This window comes from Microcebus murinus, chromosome 17 (assembly GCF_040939455.1).
Source record: "Microcebus murinus isolate Inina chromosome 17, M.murinus_Inina_mat1.0, whole genome shotgun sequence".
Classification (NCBI taxonomy): Eukaryota; Metazoa; Chordata; class Mammalia; order Primates; family Cheirogaleidae; genus Microcebus; species Microcebus murinus.
The window spans coordinates 16,470,558-16,494,685 of record NC_134120.1 but is presented as its reverse complement, the minus strand read 5'-3'; the positions used below and the strand labels follow the sequence as shown (position 1 = coordinate 16,494,685).

At 41.5% G+C, this 24,128-nt stretch overlaps 1 protein-coding gene across 1 annotated transcript in view; it reads right to left on the bottom strand.

Moving 5' to 3' along the window:
- Positions 1–24,128, bottom strand: part of ATP8B1 (ATPase phospholipid transporting 8B1) — a 115,983-nt gene that overhangs the window by 10,411 nt on the left and 81,444 nt on the right. Inside the window, exons 13-22 of the mRNA XM_020282115.2 lie at positions 21,121–21,329; positions 19,360–19,403; positions 18,671–18,827; positions 12,993–13,181; positions 10,766–10,878; positions 8,946–9,110; positions 8,071–8,182; positions 6,790–6,865; positions 3,156–3,288; positions 1,991–2,279 (exon numbers count right to left, since the gene is read on the bottom strand). Of these exons, the coding sequence (XP_020137704.2) occupies positions 1,991–2,279; positions 3,156–3,288; positions 6,790–6,865; positions 8,071–8,182; positions 8,946–9,110; positions 10,766–10,878; positions 12,993–13,181; positions 18,671–18,827; positions 19,360–19,403; positions 21,121–21,329 (1,487 nt within the window). The remainder of the gene's footprint in view (positions 1–1,990; positions 2,280–3,155; positions 3,289–6,789; positions 6,866–8,070; positions 8,183–8,945; positions 9,111–10,765; positions 10,879–12,992; positions 13,182–18,670; positions 18,828–19,359; positions 19,404–21,120; positions 21,330–24,128) is intronic.

Sequence of the window (24,128 nt, the reverse complement as noted above, 5' to 3'; positions counted from 1 at the left end):
CAATATAGCAATAATCTCTTTTGCTTTTATCTCTTCTCTCATGCTTCATGTATATTCCCAGGGTCTAAGACCAAGAAGAGGTAACGCCCACCTAGCTGGTATGAGACAGCTTCAGGCACGAGAAGGGGCAGCCTATGACAGTCGTTGGATCCTTGCTGGGGCAAAAACGTGGCAGGTCACAATTCCCTCACTTCCATAGACTACACTGCTAAACAGGAAGCATGTTAGCAAACGGTCAGATTGTTTTTGACAGCTGAATTTCACTCCACTACTTTACGGCTACCCAAAACAATTTCTTTCTGTATATTGTTCTTGATGTCGTTGAAAGAGATGACAGCTTTTACAAAGTACAAAAAGGCACTAATGCTCCTTAGATGACTTCCAAGGAGACCTCAGGGTTGCCGTCATTGTCATCCCAAATGGATGCTCTGCAGTTATATTTATAAAAGCACCTGGCATACAACACAGCTCAATAAAAATTTTAAACCAACTAAAAAAGAGCAAGCCTCTACAAGGTTATCTGTGTTGACTTTGTGCAGTCCCTCTCGCTATCAACTGGTGAGCTCAGAGGAACAAAAAGTTTTGAGTCACATAATCAGACGGTAAATCTGCAAAGCAAGCCACCTCCCCCCAACATCTAGAAGTCTCCATCATAACTGTATAAAAATAACATTTGAGTTCCTTGCCCCTTTGAAACAGCTTGTTCTATTAAGGGTATACAGTGGAAAATAAACTAGAGCTGCCTAAAGAAGAAAGAGAAATCTAATTCAGAGCAAGAAATGCCATTCGTAGGCTAGGACAAGCACACGCAAAAAACAGCGGGGAGGAATTAAACTGGCAGTGGTGACAGACATATGCACTGATAATAAAAAAGCAAGAAGACATACGTCATACAGCTGACTCCTGTTGAGGAAGATAAAGTTGGAATATTCTTAGTATATATCGAGGAGGAGGAGACTCTAAGAAAAGAAAGAGATGGACTCATGAGTCACATAATAGGTTGAATTAAGTCTAGTTGTATATAATGCATTCAAACTACCCAGCACTACAGGACGTGGATGTATAGTCATGTCATATTTCATCTTAACAGTAATGATATCACAGAGCTAGAGGTGACACTGGACATAATTTTCTTATTTTCAGATGAGAAAGCTGAGGCCTGAGCATAAGTCCAGGGTGACACAGGATGTTGGCAATAAGATGAGGATAAATGTGCAGGTCTCATTAGTTTGGATATTTTGATTACAAGATACTACCTTATAGTAATATAATAGAGGGGGAGGTAAAAGGACCAGGACTCAGACACAGAGATGAGGCCCCCAAGTTTGGTTCTGCATGATACGACTCAACCCTTTAATTGTAGGGACCTAGGGACCTCCGTCTAGCAACTTTCTGGCAGCCTTCTAGGGTGGTCAGAAGGATGGATGGTGAGACGTGGAAACTTTACTTCAGTGCTACACGTTTCTCAAAAGCTCACACCAGGTGACCTAATGGTGAAGTTCCAACCGATTTACCAAAAGCAAGAAGAAAGGCCCAGAAAGAGAGGCCTAGGTGAGGAACAATGATATTGTCAAAGCAATTATCAGAGAAAGTGCAACAATTTAGGCTGAGCTCAGCAGAATGTTTTGTAAAACTTATTAAGTATCAGAGTTTTTAATAAGCCCTAAAGAAATATGGGAGGAGAACCAGTCAAAGGGGGGAAAAAATCAGATGTATTTAAAAGGAGGAAACAAATACAGATAAATCCACATACAAGGAGTTCATCTTCTACGTGGCATCTATGAGGACCACTGTTAGGCCTGCCCTTTCCTCCCGATGAAGGGGGGACTTCCTGGGAGAAGGGTCACAGGCTGAGTCCTCATGGTTAAATGCTTTTTATTAAATGTCTGCCTCCCAAGTCAAGGACCCTGCAAAAACCATCCCATGAACGTCCCTGTCATTTCTCCTCTCTAGCGAGTTGGGTCTCACTGGCCGTGTGTGCACCACTCACTTTTGATCATGTTCACGTCGTTGGCGCCGTCTCCGATGGCCAGCGTGATGGCCTTCTTGTACCTCTTCACCAGGTCCACCACCATGGCCTTCTGCTTGGGGGTGACGCGGCAGCAGATGACGGCGCTGCACTCGCAGGCCAGGTCCACGAAGTTCTTCTGCCGCTGCTCTTTCTTAGCCTCCAGCCTTCTTTTGCTTTGCGTCCGCATCCGTCTTTCCTCCTCTGTCCTTGGGAACTTCAGATTCAGAATCTTACTTCTCTTGGTCTTCTTCTCTAGAAGAATCTCATTCTGTGAAATTGGAGAAGGAAGGGATTCCAGTCATTTTTACTTTTAACACCAAGAGCACCACGACCAAGGTTTCAATTCTGTGAAGGATAATTCCGTGAAGGATATATCATAGGTTATATAAATATGTTCACAACAAATCAACTGATTGCTATACAATCAAAATGTATTTTTTTTTTTGAGACATGTCTGTTTTGCCCATTTTTAAATTGATCTTTTTCATTGTTGAGTTGTAAACATTCCTTATATATTCTGGATATAAGTTTCTTTTTTTTTGAGACAGAGTCTCACTTTGTTGCCCAGGCTAGAGTGAGTGCCGTGGCATCAGCCTAGCTCACAGCAACCTCACATTCCTGGGCTCAAGCGATCCTCCTGCCTCAGCCTCCCGAGTAGCTGGGACTACAGGCATGCGCCACCATGCCTGGCTAGTTTTTTCTATATATATATTAGTTGGCCAATTAATTTATTTCTATTTATAGTAGAGACAGGATCTCGCTCTTGCTCAGGCTGGTTTTGAACTCCTGACCTTGAGCAATCCGCCCGCCTCGGCCTCCCAGAGTGCTAGGATTACAGGCGTGAGCCACCGCGCCCGGCCAAAATGTATTTTCTGATACATGTTTATGACAAAAATTTAGAAAATGCAAAAGTCTACAAAGAAAATGAAATTTACTCAACCAGGAAAACCACTTTTACCAATTTGGTATAATTCCTTTCATATATCATATAATATTAAGTCTCAAACTTGGAAAGTCATAGTTTAATTTATAAGCTAAGAAATTCTGAGGTTGGCAGTTAATATGCAAAACCATCTAAAACGGGTTCAAAAGGAATTTCTTTTGTTTGAGTCAAGGCACAGATTGAGCCTCCAAGGGTACATACCAGCCAAGAACCAGTGATGATTAAGGCGCGGTTTCCGCCAGCCGGGAAAAAGGGTTCATGCACAGGAGGTGCAAATTTTGCATAGACTCCACCTCTATTCCTCTGGTTTTCCATCCTCGTGTGAATAAGAGAACTTGGGGAAAAAAAATTTAAGTGTTTAAAATATAAGACATAAACAGTCCCTTGAAGCATTTTTTTAAATTGTGGCAAAAAATGGCTAACATGACATTTAAAAAAAATTGTTTGTTTTTTGGACACAGGGTCTTGCTTTGTTGCCTGAGCTAGAATTCAATGGTGTTATTGTAACTCACAGCAACCTCAAACTCTTGGACTCAACTGAGCCTCCTGCCTCAGCCTCCTAGTAGCTCGGGCTACAGGCACACACTGCCATGCCTAGCTAATTTTTACATCTTTTGTAGAGACAGGGTCTTGTTATATTGCTCAGGCTGGTCTCAAACTCGTGGCCTCAAGTGATCCTCCCACTTCAGCCTCCCAAAGTTCTGGGATTACAAGGTGTGAGCCACCACACTGGGCCTGATAACATAAAATTTATCATCCTAACCATTTTTAAGTGCATAGTTTAATAGTGTTAAGTATATTCACAATATTGTGCAATCTCCAGAACTTTTCCAACTTATAAAACTGAAACTCTATATCCATTAAACAACTCCACCTGGTCTCCTCCTTCCGGTCCCTGGTAACCTCCATTCTACTTTCTATGTCTATGAATTTGACCACTCTAGATACTTCAAACTATGTGGAATCACACAGTGTTTGTCTTTTTGTGACCCACTTATTTCACTTAATAACATCCTCAGGGTTCATCTATGTTATAGCATATGTCATAATTTCCTTCCTTTTTAAGGTTGAATAATATTCCACTGTATGGATACACCACATTTTGTTTATCCATTTAGCTATCAGTGAACACTTGGGTTGCTTCCTCCTCTTGGCTGTTGTGAATAGTGCTGCTGTCAACATGGGTATGTATGTATATCCAGACCCTTTCAATTATTTGGGGTATATACCCAAAAGTGGGATTGTTGGATCATATTGCAATCCTAAAAGTAATCCTTTTATTTTTTTTGAGGAACCGTCATACTGTTTTCCACAGTGGCCACACCATTTTACATTCAACAGTACACAAAAGTTCCAATTTCTCCATAGCTTCACCAACACTTGTTATTTTCCAGTTTTGTTTTTTTTGATAGTAGCCATCCTAATGGGTACGAGGTAATACCTCATTGTGGTTTTGATTTCTATTTCCCTAATAATCAGTGATGTTGAACATCATTTCATATGCTTATCAGCCATGTATATATCCTCATTGGAGAAATGTCTATTCAGAGTGCTTTGCCTGTTTTTTAATCAGCTGACATATAATTTTACTAAGTCTTGATTCTTCCACCATGCAAGCATCATGCTCTTGGTACTTCATTATTTTTCAAAGACAGCCAAAGGAAGATACAGTTGAAAATGTATACACAAGCAACAGAAGGCAGGCAACCTTGATCTGGATTATAATACACTAGGGTGAACCCTACTTTACCAGCTACTGTTTGGCAGAAAGAAACTTGTTTCTACATTAACAAAATTATACCTGCTTTTGAGAAATTCTCAGTGCTTCATATCAAGTTATTGAGAAGACTACACACATTAATAACCCTTTCATGTGATAGAAAAATGAGTCATGAAATTTTGCAGTAGAAGGAACTTTAAATATCGTTTATTTTGTTTTCCTTTGTGGAGACAGAATCTTGCTCTGTCACCCTGGCTAGAGTGAAGTGGCATCATCATAGCTCACAGCAACCTCAAACTCCTGGGCTCATCAAGCCATTCTCCTGCCTCAGCCTCCAGAGTGGCTGGGACTACAGGTGTGTGCCACCATGCCCGGCTCATTTTTCTATTTGTCTGTAGAGACAGGGTCTCGCTCTTTCTTGGGCTGAGGACCTTAAATATCTTGTCTAATCTCTTCATTTTACACAAAGAAGGAAATCAAGCCAGAGAGAGGTGATGTGATTTGCCTGCAGCAGGTTGATAGGAAAACTGGAATGAGGACTCAGTTTCCCCTAACTCCCTGCCCAGGACTCTTCCTATTAAACACAAACAGCCATTAATCCTCACCTTCAAAAGCAAGCTTCTCAACCTTGGCACTACTGCTGTCGGGGGCCAGATAATTCTTTGTTATATGTGGCCATCCAGTGCATCGTAGGATGTTTAGCAGCTTCCCACTGGAAGTTAGTTTCATCCCTCCTCCCCACACACAGCCACCAAACATGTCCCCAGGGATTGCCCTATGTTCGCTGGAAGGTAAAATCCACCCTCCTCCCATTGAGAACCATTGTACTAGAGGATTAAGTATCTAGTATCCTTTTCTCCACATTAATTTAATTCTCATTTTCAAGTTGTAAGACAAATCATTAAAAGGCTGAAGGAGATCAAGAATAGTTACCTACGCAAACCGTTTTGTAGAAATCATTTCAGGAACCCTCTAGAAAGATGATTCATCTCTCTATAAAGGTAAACTTGGCTAAGAGCATGATCATAAAATTTACTACTTGCATAAATTGTTTAATTTAGCTTGGGGCACAACTTTCAAAAGAGACCAGAAATTTATTAAAGCCCCATCCACAAGAAGTAAACAAAACCATATGGTAATTAACCAAATTACTGGAAACCGAAATCTACTGAAGTAAACATGTTAAGCATTTATTTTTCTATTGCTACTTTTTAGAAACCTAAAAGTGCAAAGGAGTCTGAGGTATGTGCCGCTATACAAACAGAACTGGGTTAGATTCTAAGGCTGATGATTTTTTCCGAGTTAGCAGAGAACCGATATACTGGAAGGACTCGCAAAAGCTTATCATCATCATTATAAAGACAACTAATAACCACCATTAACTCCCTCATCATCTCAGCAGCCCCCGCAAGTGTGTATGTTAACAGCTTAATGTGACCTCGTGACAGCCAGGGAGAAGTTTTGTAAGGAAAAAGCTTGAAGAATAATTGGAACTTTTAAGCCATCAGTTAAACACTTGATGGTAACTGCATGCAGCACGTTTCTGGCTTCGTAACAAGATAGGGCTTACTCACTACACATGTCTAGGCCTGCTGCAACCCTGATTCCAAGCTTCCAAATGTTTCAGCACAAGCCAAGGTTGGAAATGTCAGGCCTGCCCCATCTAGACCAGACCACAGATGACATACACAACGTAACCCCCCAAACATTTCCTCCTGGGCCAGCGTTGGTTTGTTTCTTCCCCTTCTATTTCTTTCAAAAGTTAAAATTCCTAGAAAAAGCAAACCATGAATATAATTCATATTAATTTGCTAGCGATATCACATGCTCACTTTCTTTTGCAGTAAGCGAGGATGTTGGACTTTTAAGGAATGGAGAAAAATGGCCCCCGAAAGGCCTCAAGTTTCCTTAAAACTAAAAATCTGTCCAAAATAAGGCCAAAACTCGATAACTTGGAACTGCCTGCTGTTCTCTTGCTTCATTTAAACTTGAGGACACTGTCCCAGGTGACATATCGTAGCTCCTATTTCTCTGCATCTGTTGCCTTCTGCCGCTAGCCTTGCCTTTGTGAGAAAGAACTGTGACATCATCACAGGCTGCAGGCTCTTCACTTACTTGATATCTTCCCCGTAGCAGATAGTGGTGTCTTCAGTCAGAAGTTCACAAGCAAATCCTATATTTTCGGCAGTTTCTACAATAGAATAAAATTAAGTCAAATGTTGTTTGTTCCTACTATTGAATTGAATAATTGACTTTATCTAGTTCTGATGCTTTTCCCCCCAATTCACAAATATAACCAGATTCAATCAAATATGCTGTTTTTCCATAGCATGTACAGAAATCACACACCGAAAAAAATCGTTTTCTTTATAATAAGTGAAAGTCAAAGTCTGGTTTGAGATGTGTTTAATAATAAAATGTGCTACGTTATCAAATATATAAACTGGTTATTTACTAAATCTATGTTCATTACTAAATACACTTGGTTCATGTGGTTTAATCTCTGTTACAGTGAAAAAAAATAAAAATTTCTATCAACCCTCATACAAAGATATTCCCCCCCTTTTTAAAATTACAACTCATTTGGTATTTATTTACAGTCAAGGCTGTGCTTGCCTTAACTTCACAGAGTGTATAACCCATTGATGATTTTAGAGCAATCATCAAAGATTTTAGAGCTTATTTCTTGTGGAAGGCATGCGGAGTAAAGTATCAATGCCAAATAACTACTTGTTAACCTCTAAATTTAACAATTAAATTTTCTTAGGTATTAAATTTTAACTATAATTTTCAGGTGATCAAATGGACAAGAAAACAAAAGTTGCTTTTCAGCACTTTGTATTATTCTACACTATGCCCAACAAATGGCAAAGCACTGGGAGGACAGAGGGACCAGGGGGTGGCCCTTTCAGGACAGAAGCCCATGTAGGGCTAGAGAGATAAGATCAATCATAATCAGCCAACACCTAAGTGGATATATAGGAGTAACATTTATTGGGCGTCGGGAGGGTGGGAGGGGGGAGGAGGGGATGGGTGTATACAACCACAACGAGTAAGATGTGCAACGTTTGGGGGATGGACATGCTAGAAGCTCTTACTTGAGGGGGGAGGGGGGCATGGGCAATATAAGTAACCTTAACACTTGTACCCCCATAATACGCTAAAATAAAATTTAAAAAAAAATTACTAAAAAAATCATAATCAATAATCAGCAAGACATGGCCAGGAGCTAAATTATAAGGAAGAAACTGGTAGTGAGGGAGAGATAACATCTTCTTTCCAAAGAAATAGTGTTTGAATAGGATGGCAAGTTACAGAAGGTCATTTCAGACAAGGTAAACAGCAGCTATAAACATTTGTGAATTAACAGATATGCTTCCCTACACAATGAATTACCCTTTTTGTCTCCAGTAAGCACCCAGATCTTAATGTCAGCTTTTGCAAGTTTTGAAATGGTTTCTGGGACGCCATCTTGTAGCTTGTCTTCAATAGCTGTAGCTCCTAATAGCTGGAATGTACATTTTTAAAAAAAGGAATTAGCAAATAAACCAAAAGTTTTCTATGCTTACAGTTTGCCAACCTGGAAAAAGAAGGGCTAATTATACACCCTGGGGTTGGTGCTCTACTGGGGCCAACAGCCAGTGTTGACAGGGGAGGCTGCCATGTTTCCCATTCAACACAAACCAGTACAACTAAACACTTTTTTCTTAAAGGATGAACTATTCAATTTACCAAGACAAACATGCAAGTACAAAATCAAGGACACTAAAAATATACTTTCCATGTGTATTTGTGGCTTTATACAGACATAACCCAGTTCCAATACTAGCTATTTGTTGAACATTTCCCATTGATCTAAACCCTGTGAGCATTAGGTATTAAATTTTGAAAATTTAGAAAGGGTATATTTTTCATGTTTCAAGATTTTGCAAAATAGGAATTGTTTCAGTAATTCTCACAATGATAATAACTAGATGTAGGTTTGTCACAGCATAAAAATAATAATGAATTTTAATAAGTGATATAAAAATGACAGAATTACATTAGAACCTCTCCTAATGTTTTTTCTCTTCTGGTTTCTCATAATGGCAACTTCTGTTCTGCTATTTTGCTGAACAAAATAAATTTAAATGACCTACTTCCATTGTACCAATGCCAAATGCTGAGGTTAGAATTATCTTTCAAGCATGAGATCAAAATGTAATAAAATGTAATAAAGTTTTCAATTCTGTTTAGAATAGCAAGAAAAAATTATTAAGGCTAAAACTCACAATTAAGTCTTTTTCAATCTCCTCATACACTTTATCCAGAGCTTCATCCCGGTTGGTTGTGGCCACACTGGCAGCCATAAACTTTTTATTCCATTCTGCAAATTCTTTTTCTTCAATTTCCTTATAGCAAAGGCACAGGGTTCTGAGAGTTTCACTTGCAAAGATCTGTTTTATTAAAAAGACAATCCACCAATGCAAAGAATAGTTAATTTTATGTAATTCAACATTGAGTTTAAAATCTTCCTTCGAAGTAATATACTAAGAGTATTTAAAAAGAGGAAGATGATGGATTATATAAAAATATATTCTGCAAAGGGGATTAAACTCTACTGTATTACAGACTTTGTTTCTCTAAGCTTCTATGGGGTCCCAGGACTGTACTAGTTCCCAAATTAGTTAAAGGGAAAAGTCTACCTTTCTTCTATATCAAGTCACTAGAGTCAAGAAAACCATTTTCTCTTAATGACTAAGAACAAATGAAGTGAGCTGCCTTGCAGTATAATGATATAAACACAGATTTGACAACTTTATAATTTGTTCCAACAAACAGTGATACAAATATGATCAGCTATGAACTCTCAACCAAACCGTATTCCCTCAAGCCAATTCAAAAATACATGAGCCATTGTTAAACTGAGGTCAAAAATTTTAATGAAAAAGGGTATCTGGAAATTTTCCAATGGTAACTAGATTTAAACCATTTTAAATAGCTTCAATATGAACCAGTAAAAATCTTTCATTACTTTATAGTCACATGTTATCTGGCTAAGACGGTAGAACTGGTTCAACCAACCAAGGTGTCTGCTTTCAAAGATTCTTTGGAAAGTTGTGCATTTATTTGGTTAGATTGTCATTGTTCACATCGTCGTGAGGACTCGTGCATTTTAACTGCATCAGTGTCAGCATATAATCTTAAAACGTGACCCCACTTAGTGAACAACCTATATATTCATCAAGCTTCTCTTCAAAAGATGTTTGGTTGGCTCTAAAACTCAATCGACCCTTAAAGCAAAAGGGAAAAATCACCCTTTATTAAGTATCTAATAAGTGCTAGGAACTGTGGAAGATGCTTTCTCTTGCAATAACCCTCCCCTGGGAGGAACTATCCCCTCTCTCTTTCACACGGAGAATTAATGATTCACATGATCTATCAACCATTTTCCCCAAGGACACAAAACTAGTAAAGAGGCAGTGTTGGGACACCAGGTCTGCCGATCTCCTCTATACTTCACTGCCATTGTTATACAGAGCCCAAAATGACATGCAGATTGGTAGGCAAATCCAAAAATAAAAGTTCCAAAAGCATTCTGAGTAGGTACAACCTCACTGGACTAGGTATACAGCTTCCTAAGATAAGGACTTTGAAGTCATTGGGACCAAACTGTTTTACTAACAAAGGTGCCAAAACTCAATGATCCAACGTGTTGCTTTGTCATCCCCTGTCATACACAGGTGCTTTCGTTCCTTCACTTTATACCTGCAAGTTAGTGCAGTTGTTGGGGGCCACACGGATGTCAAGACTACAGCTTGGTATGATTAGGAAGCTTGCTCAGCATTACTGGAAGAGAGGGAAGCTGCTCTGGCGCCTCAGTCCCATGTACCCTGTGCAGACCTGGATGCTGGAAGGAGCACTATGGTCACTTCCTGGAAGTCAGTGGCAAATGCAGAACTGGAACCCAGTGGCCAGAGTCCTGCTTTGGCAGTTATTCTACCCAACTATGCCAAAGCAACTGTTAATATACAGCTTCTGCTCCGGCTTAAGAGATAGTACCAGCAAGTAAGATCAGAATCTCCAGCAGAAGAGTAAAAGTGAGACTTACATCCAAGGCATCCTGTGTTTCTTGCTTTGAAGGATTCATCTGATGTAACCGTTCATAAATTACAGTGTCAGCACCTTTACAATACAGCCTGATATTGCCTTCTGGGGTTCGTACTGGTAGCAAGGGAAGGAAAAGCACACAACAAAGGTTAAGCTTGATCTCTTAATAGAAAGCCACATTTATAAAGTTCATTTGAAGCATTGCTGTGCTCATAATCCACTATTAGCTTAAAATCATCAGTATGTCTAGAAAAGTGTTACCCTCATCACAAGTTGGTAAGTCCCTATGTACATTAAAGATAATAGTGAAAATATAGATGAAAAGATTCCCTCCAATCAGCTTGGTTTTCCATACCTTTATTTTTCCAACAAATATTTACTGACTATGCCCTGCGCTGGCTACTTTCGTCCAGAGTTTCCTTTGTGCATGCCAACCACCAGGAATCTTTTTTATGAACTCACAGCTCTTACTGCCTTTAAGACTCAGATCATAACCACTCCTTATGACCATCTCCTTGTATTTTTTGACCTATGCTATAATTTAATCATAGTATATGCCTCACCACTAATTGGATTTTAAGTCAAGGTAGATGGCAGGCATGGTAATTAGTCTAGGTCTGTATGAGGGACATGGAAAGCACTCAATAAAGTGTGCCTAATGACAGTGATACAGACAGGACAGTTAAATCTATATATTTTTATTGGTTTAAAAATTCAGTATCATAGTGGAGAAGGCTTGTGGACACCACCTTAACCAAGTGATCAAAGTTAACATCCCTAATGAGACAAACATCATGTGCCTTCTGATGTGATATCTGGAGAAAGGCATGGCATCATTTATGGATCTTTCCTGCCAACAATGCATAACTCTGATCTAATCATGAGACACCATCAGACAAACCCAAATTGAGGGACATTCTATAAAATAACTGGCCCAGGTCAGGTGCAGTGGCTCATGCCTATAATCCTAGCACTTTGGGAGGCTGAGGTGGGAGGATCCCTTGAGGCCAGGAGTTTGAGACCAGCCTTGGCAACATAGCAAAATCTTGTCTTTACCAAAAAATAAAAATAAATAAAAAATTAGCCAATAGTGGTGGCGTGTGCCTATATTCCTAGCTACCCAGAGCCTGAGGCCTGAGGATGGCTTGAGCTCAGGAGTTCAAGGCTGCAGTGAGCTATGATTGTGCCATTGCACTGTAGAATGGGCAACAGAGTGAAACCCTGTCTCTGAAAAAAGAAAAATAAGATAATTTGCCTGTACTTTTCAAAATTGTCAATATATAAAATATTTTTAAAAAGGCTGCAGAACTGTGATTGATTCTGTCATGATCACCTGATACAACCTGCCATCTTGAATTAGATCCTGGATCAGAAAAACAAGAGGGAGGGAATTTCCTGGTAAAATTTGAAAAAGTCTGTAGACTACATAATACTGTACTGGGTTAAATTTTCAGATTCTGGTCGTTACATTGTATACACAAGTGGGTGTTCTTGTTCTTAGGAAACACCCACTACGGTATTTAAGGGAAAAGGGCATCAGGTCTGCAATTGACTCCCAAATGGTTCAGAAAACAAGCTGTGCAGATAATGAAGTTGACAGAGAAAATGTGGTAAAGGTTAACCATTGGTGGATATGAAAGAGTATACAGGAGTTCTTTAAACCCCCATTCTTGCCACTTCTGTGTAAATTTGAGATTTCAAATTATGAACTTTAAACAAATTCAATGCTAGGACGAGATCATCCTCTCTGCTTGGTGGTGTGTCATGTGCCTGAACTGGAGGTCTGATTTTGGTTCATAAGCACAGCCTCCTACATCTCAGAGACCCTCTCCTGCTGAGTCCTCCCTTCCCTGCCATTCAGCAGAGAAGTGCTCAGAGGGCTCAAAAATAAGAGACCACATGCCGTAGGCAGCATTGCAAACATCCACCTGCCACTTCAGGTGTGTTGCACCTGCCAGCCCAGACTCGGCAGCTGGTAGCCCAGGTGGTTAAAGAACGGCAACAGCGCCGGCAAGACCCAGATAGACCGCAGCTGTCCCTCTGGGTAAGGGAGATGGTGGAGAATGAAGAAAAAAATACCAGTTTCAATAAGTCTGTGGAAATCTCTTAGGAACCAAGTACTTCGTCCGTTGCCTGCTTTATCCCGGGCGTCGCTCAGTAAAACGGGCAAGAGGCAACAGGCAACATTTCAAGGAACGATGCACGGACGCGCTCCGAGGGAGACTTACTGATGATGGACATCCGCTTCCGGTCGCTGTTGAAGTCCAAGATGGCGAGGACGCTGTAGGTCCTCTCGGTGCCCAGCTCGCTGATGGTGATGGTGTTCTGGGTCCTGGCGAGGAAGGTGAAGCCGAAGTTCCTGGCCGCGCTGACCAGGGCGCCCTCGTCGGGAGAGGCGGCCTGGTAGTTGAGCTGACCTAACGAGGAAGCAGGACATAAAATGTAACCAAAATGTTTGTGCCCTCACAATATCCTGAAACAAACAAACAAACCAAACCACAAAACAAAAAGAAAGAAAGAAAAGAAGAAAAAGAAAAAGAAAATCTCAGAAAGGCTGGAAAACCAAACTCAGAGCTCACCCCGGGTCCTCCGCCGAGGTTCCCACAGGGATTAGGATGTACAGCAAAGCCCAAAACAGAGCCAGGGAAACACGTCCTTGGCTGAGGGATTATGCCAAGATTAAGACTTCTTAAAGACTTGAAAGTTCTATTTTGAATTATAAACAGTCACATAAACTAAAACAACTGGCAAGAAAAAAATTCCCATGATCCCACCACCCCGAGGAAAAACCACTCTGTTGACATTTTATCATACCTTCCAGTCCTTTCAAAATGCCCATTTCTACTTTTCTTTATTCTCTTTTACAGTGCTAGTTGAACGCAAACAAGTCAAAGTGCCCATTTCTACTTTTTTTCTCTTTTACAGTGCTAGTTGAATGCAAACAAGTCAAACAAAATGCCCATTTCCGAAACAAGTTTCTATCATGCTGAATATACATCTACATCCTGATTATTTTAATGTATTTTGAGCATGTTGCCTTATCTTTGAAAATTCTTTATATATTTTAATGAATGTAAACATGTTACCATTTTCCCATTATAGGCACTTAGTTTAGATCCCAAGTATTTTGCTCTCAAAAATAACATTATAATAACCTGTGTGTGTACACGTGCAAAGATATTTCTGTCTCTAAGAACAGATTCCTAGTAGTGAAAATCTTGAGCTAGAGAACACAGATAATTTTTGAGCTCATTGATATATATTACTAATTTGTTTTCCAGAAAAGTTGTGCTAGTTTAACTTCCCTCTAGAAGGGTGTACTTACTTTACCATAGCTATATTCCCCTTTTAAAAAAAAAGTAGTCCATTTGATCAATAGCTTGATGGAAAACTGCCTTCTGTTCACAACTACACTTCAGCGTTAAGAATAAATCTCACAATGTTGGCTGAAAGAAACCAGACACGGAAGAGTACATATTCTACGTGACTCTACTCACACAAACCAAAAACTAACAAAGTTAACCTGCGTTACACCAAGTCAAAAGAGCCGTTTACTTGGAAGGTAATCACTGGAAGGGAACACAGAAGGGACGTCTGGGAGATTGATAGAGTTCTTTCTTAAAAATCTGGGTGCTTATTACATGGGTATACTCAATTTGTAGAGATTCATTGACTATATATTTCTGTACACATGTTGTACTTTGATAAAAAGTTTAAAAAAATACTCTGCATACCCAACAGCTTCTATTTTCCTCTGCTAGTTATTCTGCCTCAAAACAGAAAGAAAAAGCATTTCCATGGTCAGATGAATTTCTATAGAAAAGGGCATTTAGTTTTCCAGCATGGTTTGCCCAGGACGCAGGCCACGGCTCCCTGAGCAGCCTTTCACACCTCCGTGGATTTGGAATGGTGGCATGTGCCAGGGTGACCGGGGGCAGTGAAAGCTAAAGGCTCCGTCCTTCCCTACTTCCTTCACATGCTGTCTCAGATGATTCACTCTAATTAAGTCAGTATCAATCGCTTCCCAATAAATAAAGATGATACTTTAGATTGTCTATTTGTTCACACCAGAAAGTCACATACCAGAAGTTATAAATGTACTTGCTAAATCCAGCCATTCTCCAAACATACACGCGTGCCAGAGGGCAAACTATTTAAGCAAACTAAACAACAGTGAGAGCAAAGCCGATCCCTTCAGCGGCTGTAGCTGGTACGGTGGCGTATTGCATAACATCGACTGCAAACTCGTTTCCAACCGAGAAAAGAAACAAAATAATAAAAGGCAGTAGAGTTCCCATGAGTGAGACACTCATGTCTAAAGCAAACACCTTGACATTTTTATCACTGAAAAGAAATCCTTCTATTTCTTTCTAGCAGTGGAACCACAGAATAGCAGACTACGGAGATGGGAAAAACCTCACAGACTTGGTCCAAACTAACCCTGTTTGCAGGAAGGCATTTGGACTAAAAAACAATCTTCTGAAAAAAATCTTTACAGCACGCTTAGAGGCAACCAGAAAGACCTTTTCTTTTACAGACTAATTTGTGGATCATGAAACTGCTGCAAACAAAGAAGATGCTCAAACCACAAATGCTACCTCTTATCACCCCAATTCCCTGATACCACCAGCTTCAAAACAAGCTACCTTTCAGACACCTCTTTCCTGTCAATCCTCTTACCCTCTTCAAATAGTTTAGCTGATGCTACCCACATTTGTGGCTTTCTCATCCTTCCCCCAAACCCCACCCTAATCCAAGCCCTCAGCTTCCCCACTGACCTCCCTGGGACTTGTTTCCTGGCTCCAGGATATCACACCCAATGTGATGCGCAAACCTTCTAAAACAAGCTCTCTGATCACTGATTAAAGACCTCTGTCTTTAATCTAAGATGGCCCCAGTGGTGTACGTTCTCCTTCTCCCAGCTGTTCAATCAAGCACTAATTAGCCACTGCTGTGAAGGGATTTTGCATGTGTAATTAAGGTCCTGATGAATTGAGATTATCTAGGTGTTCCTGACCTACTTAGATGAGCCCTGAAGGGGGACAGGGCTTATCCTGGGGAAGGATTTGAAGCACAACAGAGGTTCAATTTAAGGGAGATTCTCCATTGCTGGCTGTGAAGCTGGAGGGTACTAACTGGCAGGGAATGAGGGTGGCCTCTAGGAGCAGAAGGCTACCCTGCTGACAGCCAACAGGGGAATGGGGACATCAGTCCTACAACCACCAGAGAACTGAATCCTGCTGCAACCACGTGAGCTTGGAAAGGACATAGAGCTCCAAAACGTGGCCCGACCTTCATCTTAGGGAGATGCTGAGCAGAGAACCAGTGGTGCTGTGCTCAGACCTCTGACCTACACAACCCTGAGCTCGTGAATGGTGATTTAAGCATGAGTTGTACTAGTGCATTGCAGAGTATGACACAACTAACACAGCCTTCTGCATACTTGGCCTCTATGTATACTCAGGGCTGAGGCCACACAGATTGCTGAGGCTGTCAGATGTGCTTGGGAACATATATGGAAGGATTTCCTCCCCTGCCCTGTTGAAGTTATGCATAATAAAAGACTATTCTCCTTATAAGGGAGAGAAAATGAGAGCTCCAGAGCAACGACGCAGCAGCGTGGTAGAGTGAACCGGAATGAGTTTTAACCTACCAGATGACCTCGGGCAGGTCCCTCATGCTCTCTGGGTCTAAATTACCTTATCTATAAAATTTGCAGGTTGGTCCCCAAGGTCCCAAGAGACCTTTTCATGATACTTTATGGATCAAAGCCAAAACCAACTTCTCTAACCTCCTGCATCTAGAAATACAACTTATCTCCATTCTTAAGGGCTTCAGCAATTGCCTATCATGTACTGGGTGACGGAAGATTACCCAGGATGTACAACTCTTCACCTCAGCTGACTGTGGGTCAAAGAGCTGCAGAGTGTTAGGCTGGAAGGGACTTTGAACATCCAACCTCCTGACTACCACATTGATGAAGCTGGAGCCCAGACAGGGACCAAACTGGGCTGGCTCATCTCCAGCACTCAGTCCAGGGCTCTTCCTGCAATATCCCCAAGGGGAAAAAAAAAAAGAGAGACCATAAGATTAATGGGCACTTGCCTAAGTTGACCAGTTAGCTCTTAAAATACCATCACATACTCAAAAGTAGAATAAGGCCAGGCGTAGTGGCTCACGCTTGTAATCCTAGCACTCTGGGAGGCTGAGGCGGGTGGATTGCTCAAGTTTAGGAGTTCAAAACCAGCCTGATAAAGAGCAAGACCCTGTCTCTACTAAAAATAGAAATTAATTGGCTAACTAAAAATATACAGAAAAAATTAGCCAAGCATGGTGGTGCATGCCTATAGTCCCAGCTACACAGGAGGATCGCCTGAACCCAGGAATTTGAGGTTGCTGTGAGCTAGGCTGATGCCATGGGACTCTAGCTTGGGCAATAGAGTGAGACTCTGTCTCAAAAAAAAAAAAAAAAAAAGAAAAGTAGAATAATTTTATTAATGAGTTAAAACCCAAGGGAATCACGTTGCTTAATGGGGTTGTACTTTATCCTTATTGTATGAGTAAAATTTGCTTGGTGAGTCAGATAGACTCTGACCTGTGCTCCGTGATCTGTGACCTGGCATCATCCCTTTCTACCCTTCCCCATTTGTCTGCCAGCCTCTTCCATGCATCCACCCCAATTTGACCTCTGCTATCTCACTTTATTGCACTATTAGATTCATCCTTGGAGAATAGGTTTCTTTGAAACTTGCTGAAAGATATCATTTACGGTTTCTACACATTTAGTCTTTATGCATATTCTTTCTCTGAACATTTCGTACCTGCTACATATGAAATAGCAAAGTTGGGAACAGAGAGGAACTTATGTACGTGGCACTGGTTAAAGTGGAGAATGGTGTGAAGGCAGGATGTGCTTCATTACAGAACAGACATACCAAAAGAATTCCTTTTGGTATTCTAGAAAGTATGCATGTATCTATATAATTTATCATTACATCTATATGCCATAATACAACTAGCTTTCCTTGATGAACTTACTGCAACAAAGCTGATGCAAACTGAATCTAAGAGTTCTGCAAAGGAACCAAGTCAGCCTTGCATATTCCCATGAAATCCATGTTAATTATGCTACTTCAAATGAAAAAAAAAAAAAAAGCACCCTAAAGAGATCCAGGCTTTGGTTGAAATTATTTCAAACCCGAAATATATCAGAATCTAGTAAATAAAAACATATGTCTGATATTTTGCAGAAAAGGTTTTCCAAGTTTAAAGTCCACTTATGATGTAGATAAGGTTTGACTTTTCGCTCTCAAGAAATGCTAATAATATGGTGGGAAGATTTAGATTCTATCATCATTCGAGTCAATCATTTCTTTTAATAAGATTTCATTTACAAAGTGATAAAACACATCTCAAGATATAACTGTGAATGAGATGTACCTCTGCAGAGATAAGCAGCTTGTTTCATACTTTGCTATGCCATAAAACCTGCGGTTTCCAACCCCTGGGCCACAGACTGGTATTGGTCAGTGGCATGTTAGGGACAGGGCCCTGCCTCTGTCCAGGGAAAAACTGTCTTTCATGAACAGGGACACGGGAGGTGAGGTGGTGGGCACAGCATTTATTCCGTATTTATAGCCACTCCCCATCGCTCGCATCACCGCCTGAACTCCACCTCCCCTCCCTACTTCTAAGGAAAAACTACCTTCCATGAAACTGGTCCCTGGTGCCAAAAAGGTTGGGGACCGCTGCCATAAACCATCTAGTGGCAGGTGCTGACAAATATTCATTGCATGTGAATGGGAGACAGACTTCTATGTACTATATAATATGCATGTGAGTCATGAGTTACCTGGAAACCAAACAAACTGGTCTCCAACACCTGAGGTGCCAGAGGAACACTCACCGTCGTTTCTGTCCACCATGACCGTGTGACAAACCGCAAGCAGGAAGAAGAACTGCCGGACTTCCTGCTCCTTCCCCGACTGGATCTGCTCAATGAGATAGTGGTCGTAAAAGGCAAACTTCCCATCAGCAAACGTGTTCCAGCTAAAATCAACTTGCTGAAAGAAATGGAGGAGGAAAACAAAACATGATTTTAAAAAATTGTTTTGAGTTAACACATGACATGACGATTTCTTCAAAGTCAAGTTTTTTCATTATGCAAAAATCACCTTAGGATTTTAGCACATTCTTAAGTGTCAAGAGGCTCGCACCTGTCTTAAAACCCAAAAGACATGCTGTGGCTCTAACCCCTGGTACTTAGGAATGCAGACTCATTTGGAAGTAGGGTCTTTGCAGATGTAATCAAGGTAACATGAGGTCATAGTGGATGGATGTGAGCCCTAATCCAACAGCTGCTGTCCTCATAAGAGGAGGGACATGTAAACACAGGGAGAACGCCATGTGACAACAGAGGCAGAGATGACAGCATTGTGTCTGGACGTCCATGAGCTAAAGAGCATCCAGGATCGTGGGCAACCACCACAAGTGAGGAAGAGCAAGGACAGATCCTTCCTCAGAGCCTTCCAAGGAAGCATGGCCCTGCCTACACCCGATTTCCCTCGCATCTCACACAGTTCTGTAAGGACTTACCTCTATTTTGTTGTGATTGTGTTGCGAAGCATCCCGATGGTCTCCTGAGAAACAAACGGGACAAAACAGACTGAGTCTCCACCTGCGTCCAGAGCCCCTCCCCACCTGGCCTTGCTCACATGGTGGGGGTGACCACAGGGCGCTCACGGCCTGTTTTTAGACAGTCCTCGAGTTAAGAATGGTTTTTACGTTTTTTTAAGAGTTGTTAAAAAAGAATATTTGATAAGGACTGCACACGGCCTGCCAAGGCTGAAATATCTCCTATCTGGCTCTTTACGGAAAGTTTGCTGACGCCTTGCTGGGGCCTGACCCCCGTCCTCCTGCCACCTCCTCAGGGGCCTGAAGCACGTCCTTTGAAATGCTTTGCCACCTGCCTCTCAGAAGAGACTTCTGCCACACACGTGAGCCACTTCCTCAGCCCCTCAGCGTCCAACCTTTCTCACTGCTGCTCCTTCTGTGAAAACATGTTCATGGTACCCTTCCTTCAAGTGGAAGGAACCTAGTGTCTGTATCTTTGTAAAAATTGTACTATTAAGTCATTATTTAAAAGTTGAAGTACTATTTGAATATGGTATTGGCCTTAATATTGTTCATAAATATATAGCACATTTCAGAAAATTAGAGTGGAAATCAACTTTTAGAAAATTATAGTGAAATACACCAAAAAAATGTACTATCTTTTTTTTTTTTAAGAGATAGGGTCTTACAATGTTGCCCAGGCTAGAGTGCAGTGGCCCAATCATTTTTTGAGATTTGTTACAAAAAGAATAATATTTGATAATATTCACTGCAGTCTTGAACTCCTGGGCTCAAGCAATCTTCCTGCCTCAGCCTCCCAAGTAGCTGGGACTACAAGCATGTACTACCATGCCCAGCTAATTTTTAAATTTTTTGTAGAGACAAGGTCTTGCTGTGTTGCTGAGGCTGGTCTTGAACTCCTGGCTTCAAGTGATCCTGTTGCCTCAACCTCCCAAAGTGCTGGGATTATAGATGTGAGCCACCGTGGCCTGGCCAAAATTGGCCATTTTAACCATTTTTCAGCATACAATTCAGTGACAGTAAGCACAGTCACACTGTTGCCCAACTGTTTCACCTTGAAAAATTGAAATTCTATACCCATTAACAATAATTCCCATTTCCCTCTCCCCAGCCCTTGGTAACCACAATTCTACACCATCTCTGTGAATTTGACTATTCTTAGTATCCCATATAAGCAGAATTACACAATATTTGTCTATATGTGACTGGCTTATTTCACTTAGCATAATGTCCTTAAGGTTCATCTGTGTTGTAGCATGTGTCAAAATTTCCTTCCTTCCTTCCACTGAATGACATTCCATTGTACGCATGTACCACACTTGTTTATTCATTCATTCATCAATGAATGCTTGGGTTGCTTCCATCTTTTGGCTATTGTGAATAACGCTGTTACAAACATGGGTGTAACAAACACCTCTTTGAGTCCTGTTTCAAATGCCTTTGAGTATATACCCTGAAGTAGAATTACTGGATCTGATGGTAATGGTATTTTTAATTTTTTGAGGAATGTGAGCCCATTTTTGATGCTCACCTCCCCTGTGGATGTGTCCCAATGCCATCCACAATGCTCCTCTGGCCCTCGGCCAAAGAGTGACCAGTGCAGCAGGACTCTATATGGGGATGACACCAGCAACTCGAGGCAGGCAGGCCCCAGGCCAGGCAGCGGGCTGCACACAGCAGGCAGGCCCCTCCTCTAGGAAATGCCCCATGGCTTCCACTCACCATAAATCTGCCCGTTGATGCAGCACTTTTTAAAGGTCATGATATTTTGTGTGAGTGTCCCCGTTTTATCAGAGAAGATATAATGGATCTGCCCAAGCTGCTCATTCAGCGTAGTGGTTCTAGCCTTTGCGGGTGTGTCCTTCTCAGAATAGTACATCTGCAGGTCCCAGTTAATGAAATGACTCTGTCCGAGACGAATCACTTCCACGCTAGGAAGACAAAAGGTTACTTTCCACAGAGAGCTCAGATACGAGTGGCAGGTGCTGGGTTTGATCATCACTTGTGCAGACAGGGGCATGTCTACTGCTATGGTCTGAACATTGGTGCCCCTCACCCCCAATTCATATGTTGAAGCCTAATCCCCAATAGTACTGGAGGGGTGCTTTAGAAGGTGATTGGCTCTAGAGGGCCTCGCCCTCATGAATGGCATTAGTGGCCTTATCAAAGCCACCTGGAACTTGTTTGCCTTTCTGCCATGTGAGGACACAGCAAGAAGGTACCATCCACAAAGTAGAGAGCCAGCTGTCACCAGATACCAAATCAGCTTTGATCTCACATTTCCCAGCCTGCAGAACTGAGAGCAGTAAATTTCTGCAAGTTACTAAGGCTAAGTTCTTTTGTTATAGCAGCCCAAATAGACTAAGACATCTGCAAGGAGACAAGCCATGCTACGGCCCGTGCACTCAGCCTCTGGGCTCTCCGGACTAAATACACCAGTCTCCAGCTTCAGGGTGGAGCTAATTCTAGGCTAGTAGTTTCTCCCCAAAGTGCCTTGCTCAGTGTGATTGCCCACTCAGTCTTGAGCACATCTGGCCACCGCACCCCTTGTTCAGAACACGCAGCCCAGAAGAAAGGGTGGCACAGTAACACTGCAGACAGAGCCAGAGGATGCAGCAAGCCCAACTCTCTTTCTCTAGTTCCCTGTTGCACCCATGGGCAACTGAGATGGCCGTAATGTACCTTCGCCCCAGTGGCAGGGCCAGCGGGTGAGGGACCACTAGCTTACAGCCTGCACTGTGCTCTCAAATAGGGCAAAAGGCTTTCGGTAAATACCCCTAAATCATGATCCCACACTGTGAAAAAGCATATTTTAAAAAAGAATTCTTATTAGGTTACAGGATGTCCAAAATAAGATATTCCTCATTTTAATTTTGAAACTAACAAGGGATTAAATATATCTCAGTTATAAGGAAACTGTTTACATATCCAGCAACTGTTAAGTGGTCAAAGGATTCTTTTATAACAACTCCCTCCCGCTCCCTCTCTCCCTTCAGTATTTCCTGTGTGCCTACTGTGTGCCAGCCACCATTCTAGGTGCAAGGGATATGTTAGCAAACTAAACAGACAACACCAGTGCTCTTAAGGAGATTACCTCCTAGTGGAGACAGATGAATAAATAAATCAGTAAATTGACACTGTATCAGGGGGTGAACGTTCTCTGCAGAGAACCAAAGCAGGCTAAGTGGAGATGGCAATCAAAAGGCAAGGCAGGGGTAGTGGAGGTTAGAGTGGAGTGGCTTGGGACAGGTCAGGGGGTTAAGATGCTGTCTGAGTAGAGGCCTGCAGGAAATGAAGAGGCAGCAATAGCTATCTCGAGAAGGATGTTCCAGGCAGAGGTAAGAGTAGATGCAAAGGCCCTGTGGCAAGAGGAGTATGAAGGGGGCTAGAGTGGTGAGCGCTTAGGGAGGTGGGTGGAGGTGCAGGAAGTATGGGCAGGGGGTGAACATGAGATCACATTGGGCCTTCTAGGTGACAGTGTGCCCTCAATGTGTCTATTCTGAATGAGATCAAAAGCTGCTGTAGGATTGAAGACGTAGCAGAGATACCATCTAGAAAGACTGATCCAACATGCTTTCAAACGACCTTTATTTCCAAGAGAAATAAAGAAATGAGGCCAAGTGGGAAAGTCGCTTGAAGCCAGGAGGAGTTCAAGATCAGCCTGGGCAACATAGTGAGATCATGTTTCTAAAAATAATTAAAAAAAAAAAAAAAGTTTCTCTACTCCCACTGCTTCACTTGACCAGCCTTAAAGAAAAAAAAAAATTTAAAAAAAAGGAAAAAAATTGTGTTTGTCACTTGATATACCTTTTCTTTCTTAACATAAAACTACATAGTTTACGTTATAATATATGCTGATAGTCTTAGACAAAATAATCTATGTAATAGTTCCCTTAATAAAAGTAACATTCATCTCAGTTTTTTCCGAAGTAGCTGTGGAACAGATGGCTACTCCAGGGCTTGCCTTCATGTTAAAAGAACAACAGTAATAAAATTAAAAATAAAACAAATATACATATAATAAAAAACAAATGCACATGTAATAAAATTAAAATAAAATAGCTACCCCTAATTACAGGTGTGGATGTGATCCTGTACGCCTTATTGGAACTAAAACAGACCCTGGGTGCTGGGTATATTTCAAGGCAGGACTCCCCCCCCCCCACCAAAGGTCTAAAATCCAACCGGCCAGTGACAGTAAACTTTGAGAGGAAAGAAAGAAAAAATAAAAAAGGAAGAAATATCACCAAACAAGGCGATTACCACTTGTCAGAAATATGGTCCTGACTCTGTTGCTGAGATTGAGATGAGAGACAGAATATTTTTAACTATTTGTTTTATTTATAATTTATTTATTTATATATTTTTTGAGACAGAGTCTTGCTCTGTTGCCTGGGGCTAGAGTGTTATGGCGTCAGCCTAGGTCACAGCAACCTCAAACTCCTGGGCTCAAACCATTCTCCTGCTTCAGCCTCCCAAGTAGCTGGGACTACAGGCACAAGCCACCATGCCTGGCTAATTTCTTCTACATATTTTTAGTTCACCAATTAATGTCTTTCTATTTTTAGTAGAGACAGGGTTTCACTCTTGCTGAGGCTGGTTGTGAACTCCTGACCTTGAGCGATCCTCCCTCCTCGGCCTCCCAGAGTGCTAGGATTACAGGTGTGAGCCACCTCGCCAGGCCCAGACAGAGCATTTTGAGAGCGAGCTGAAGGGCAGGGAACTTCCTT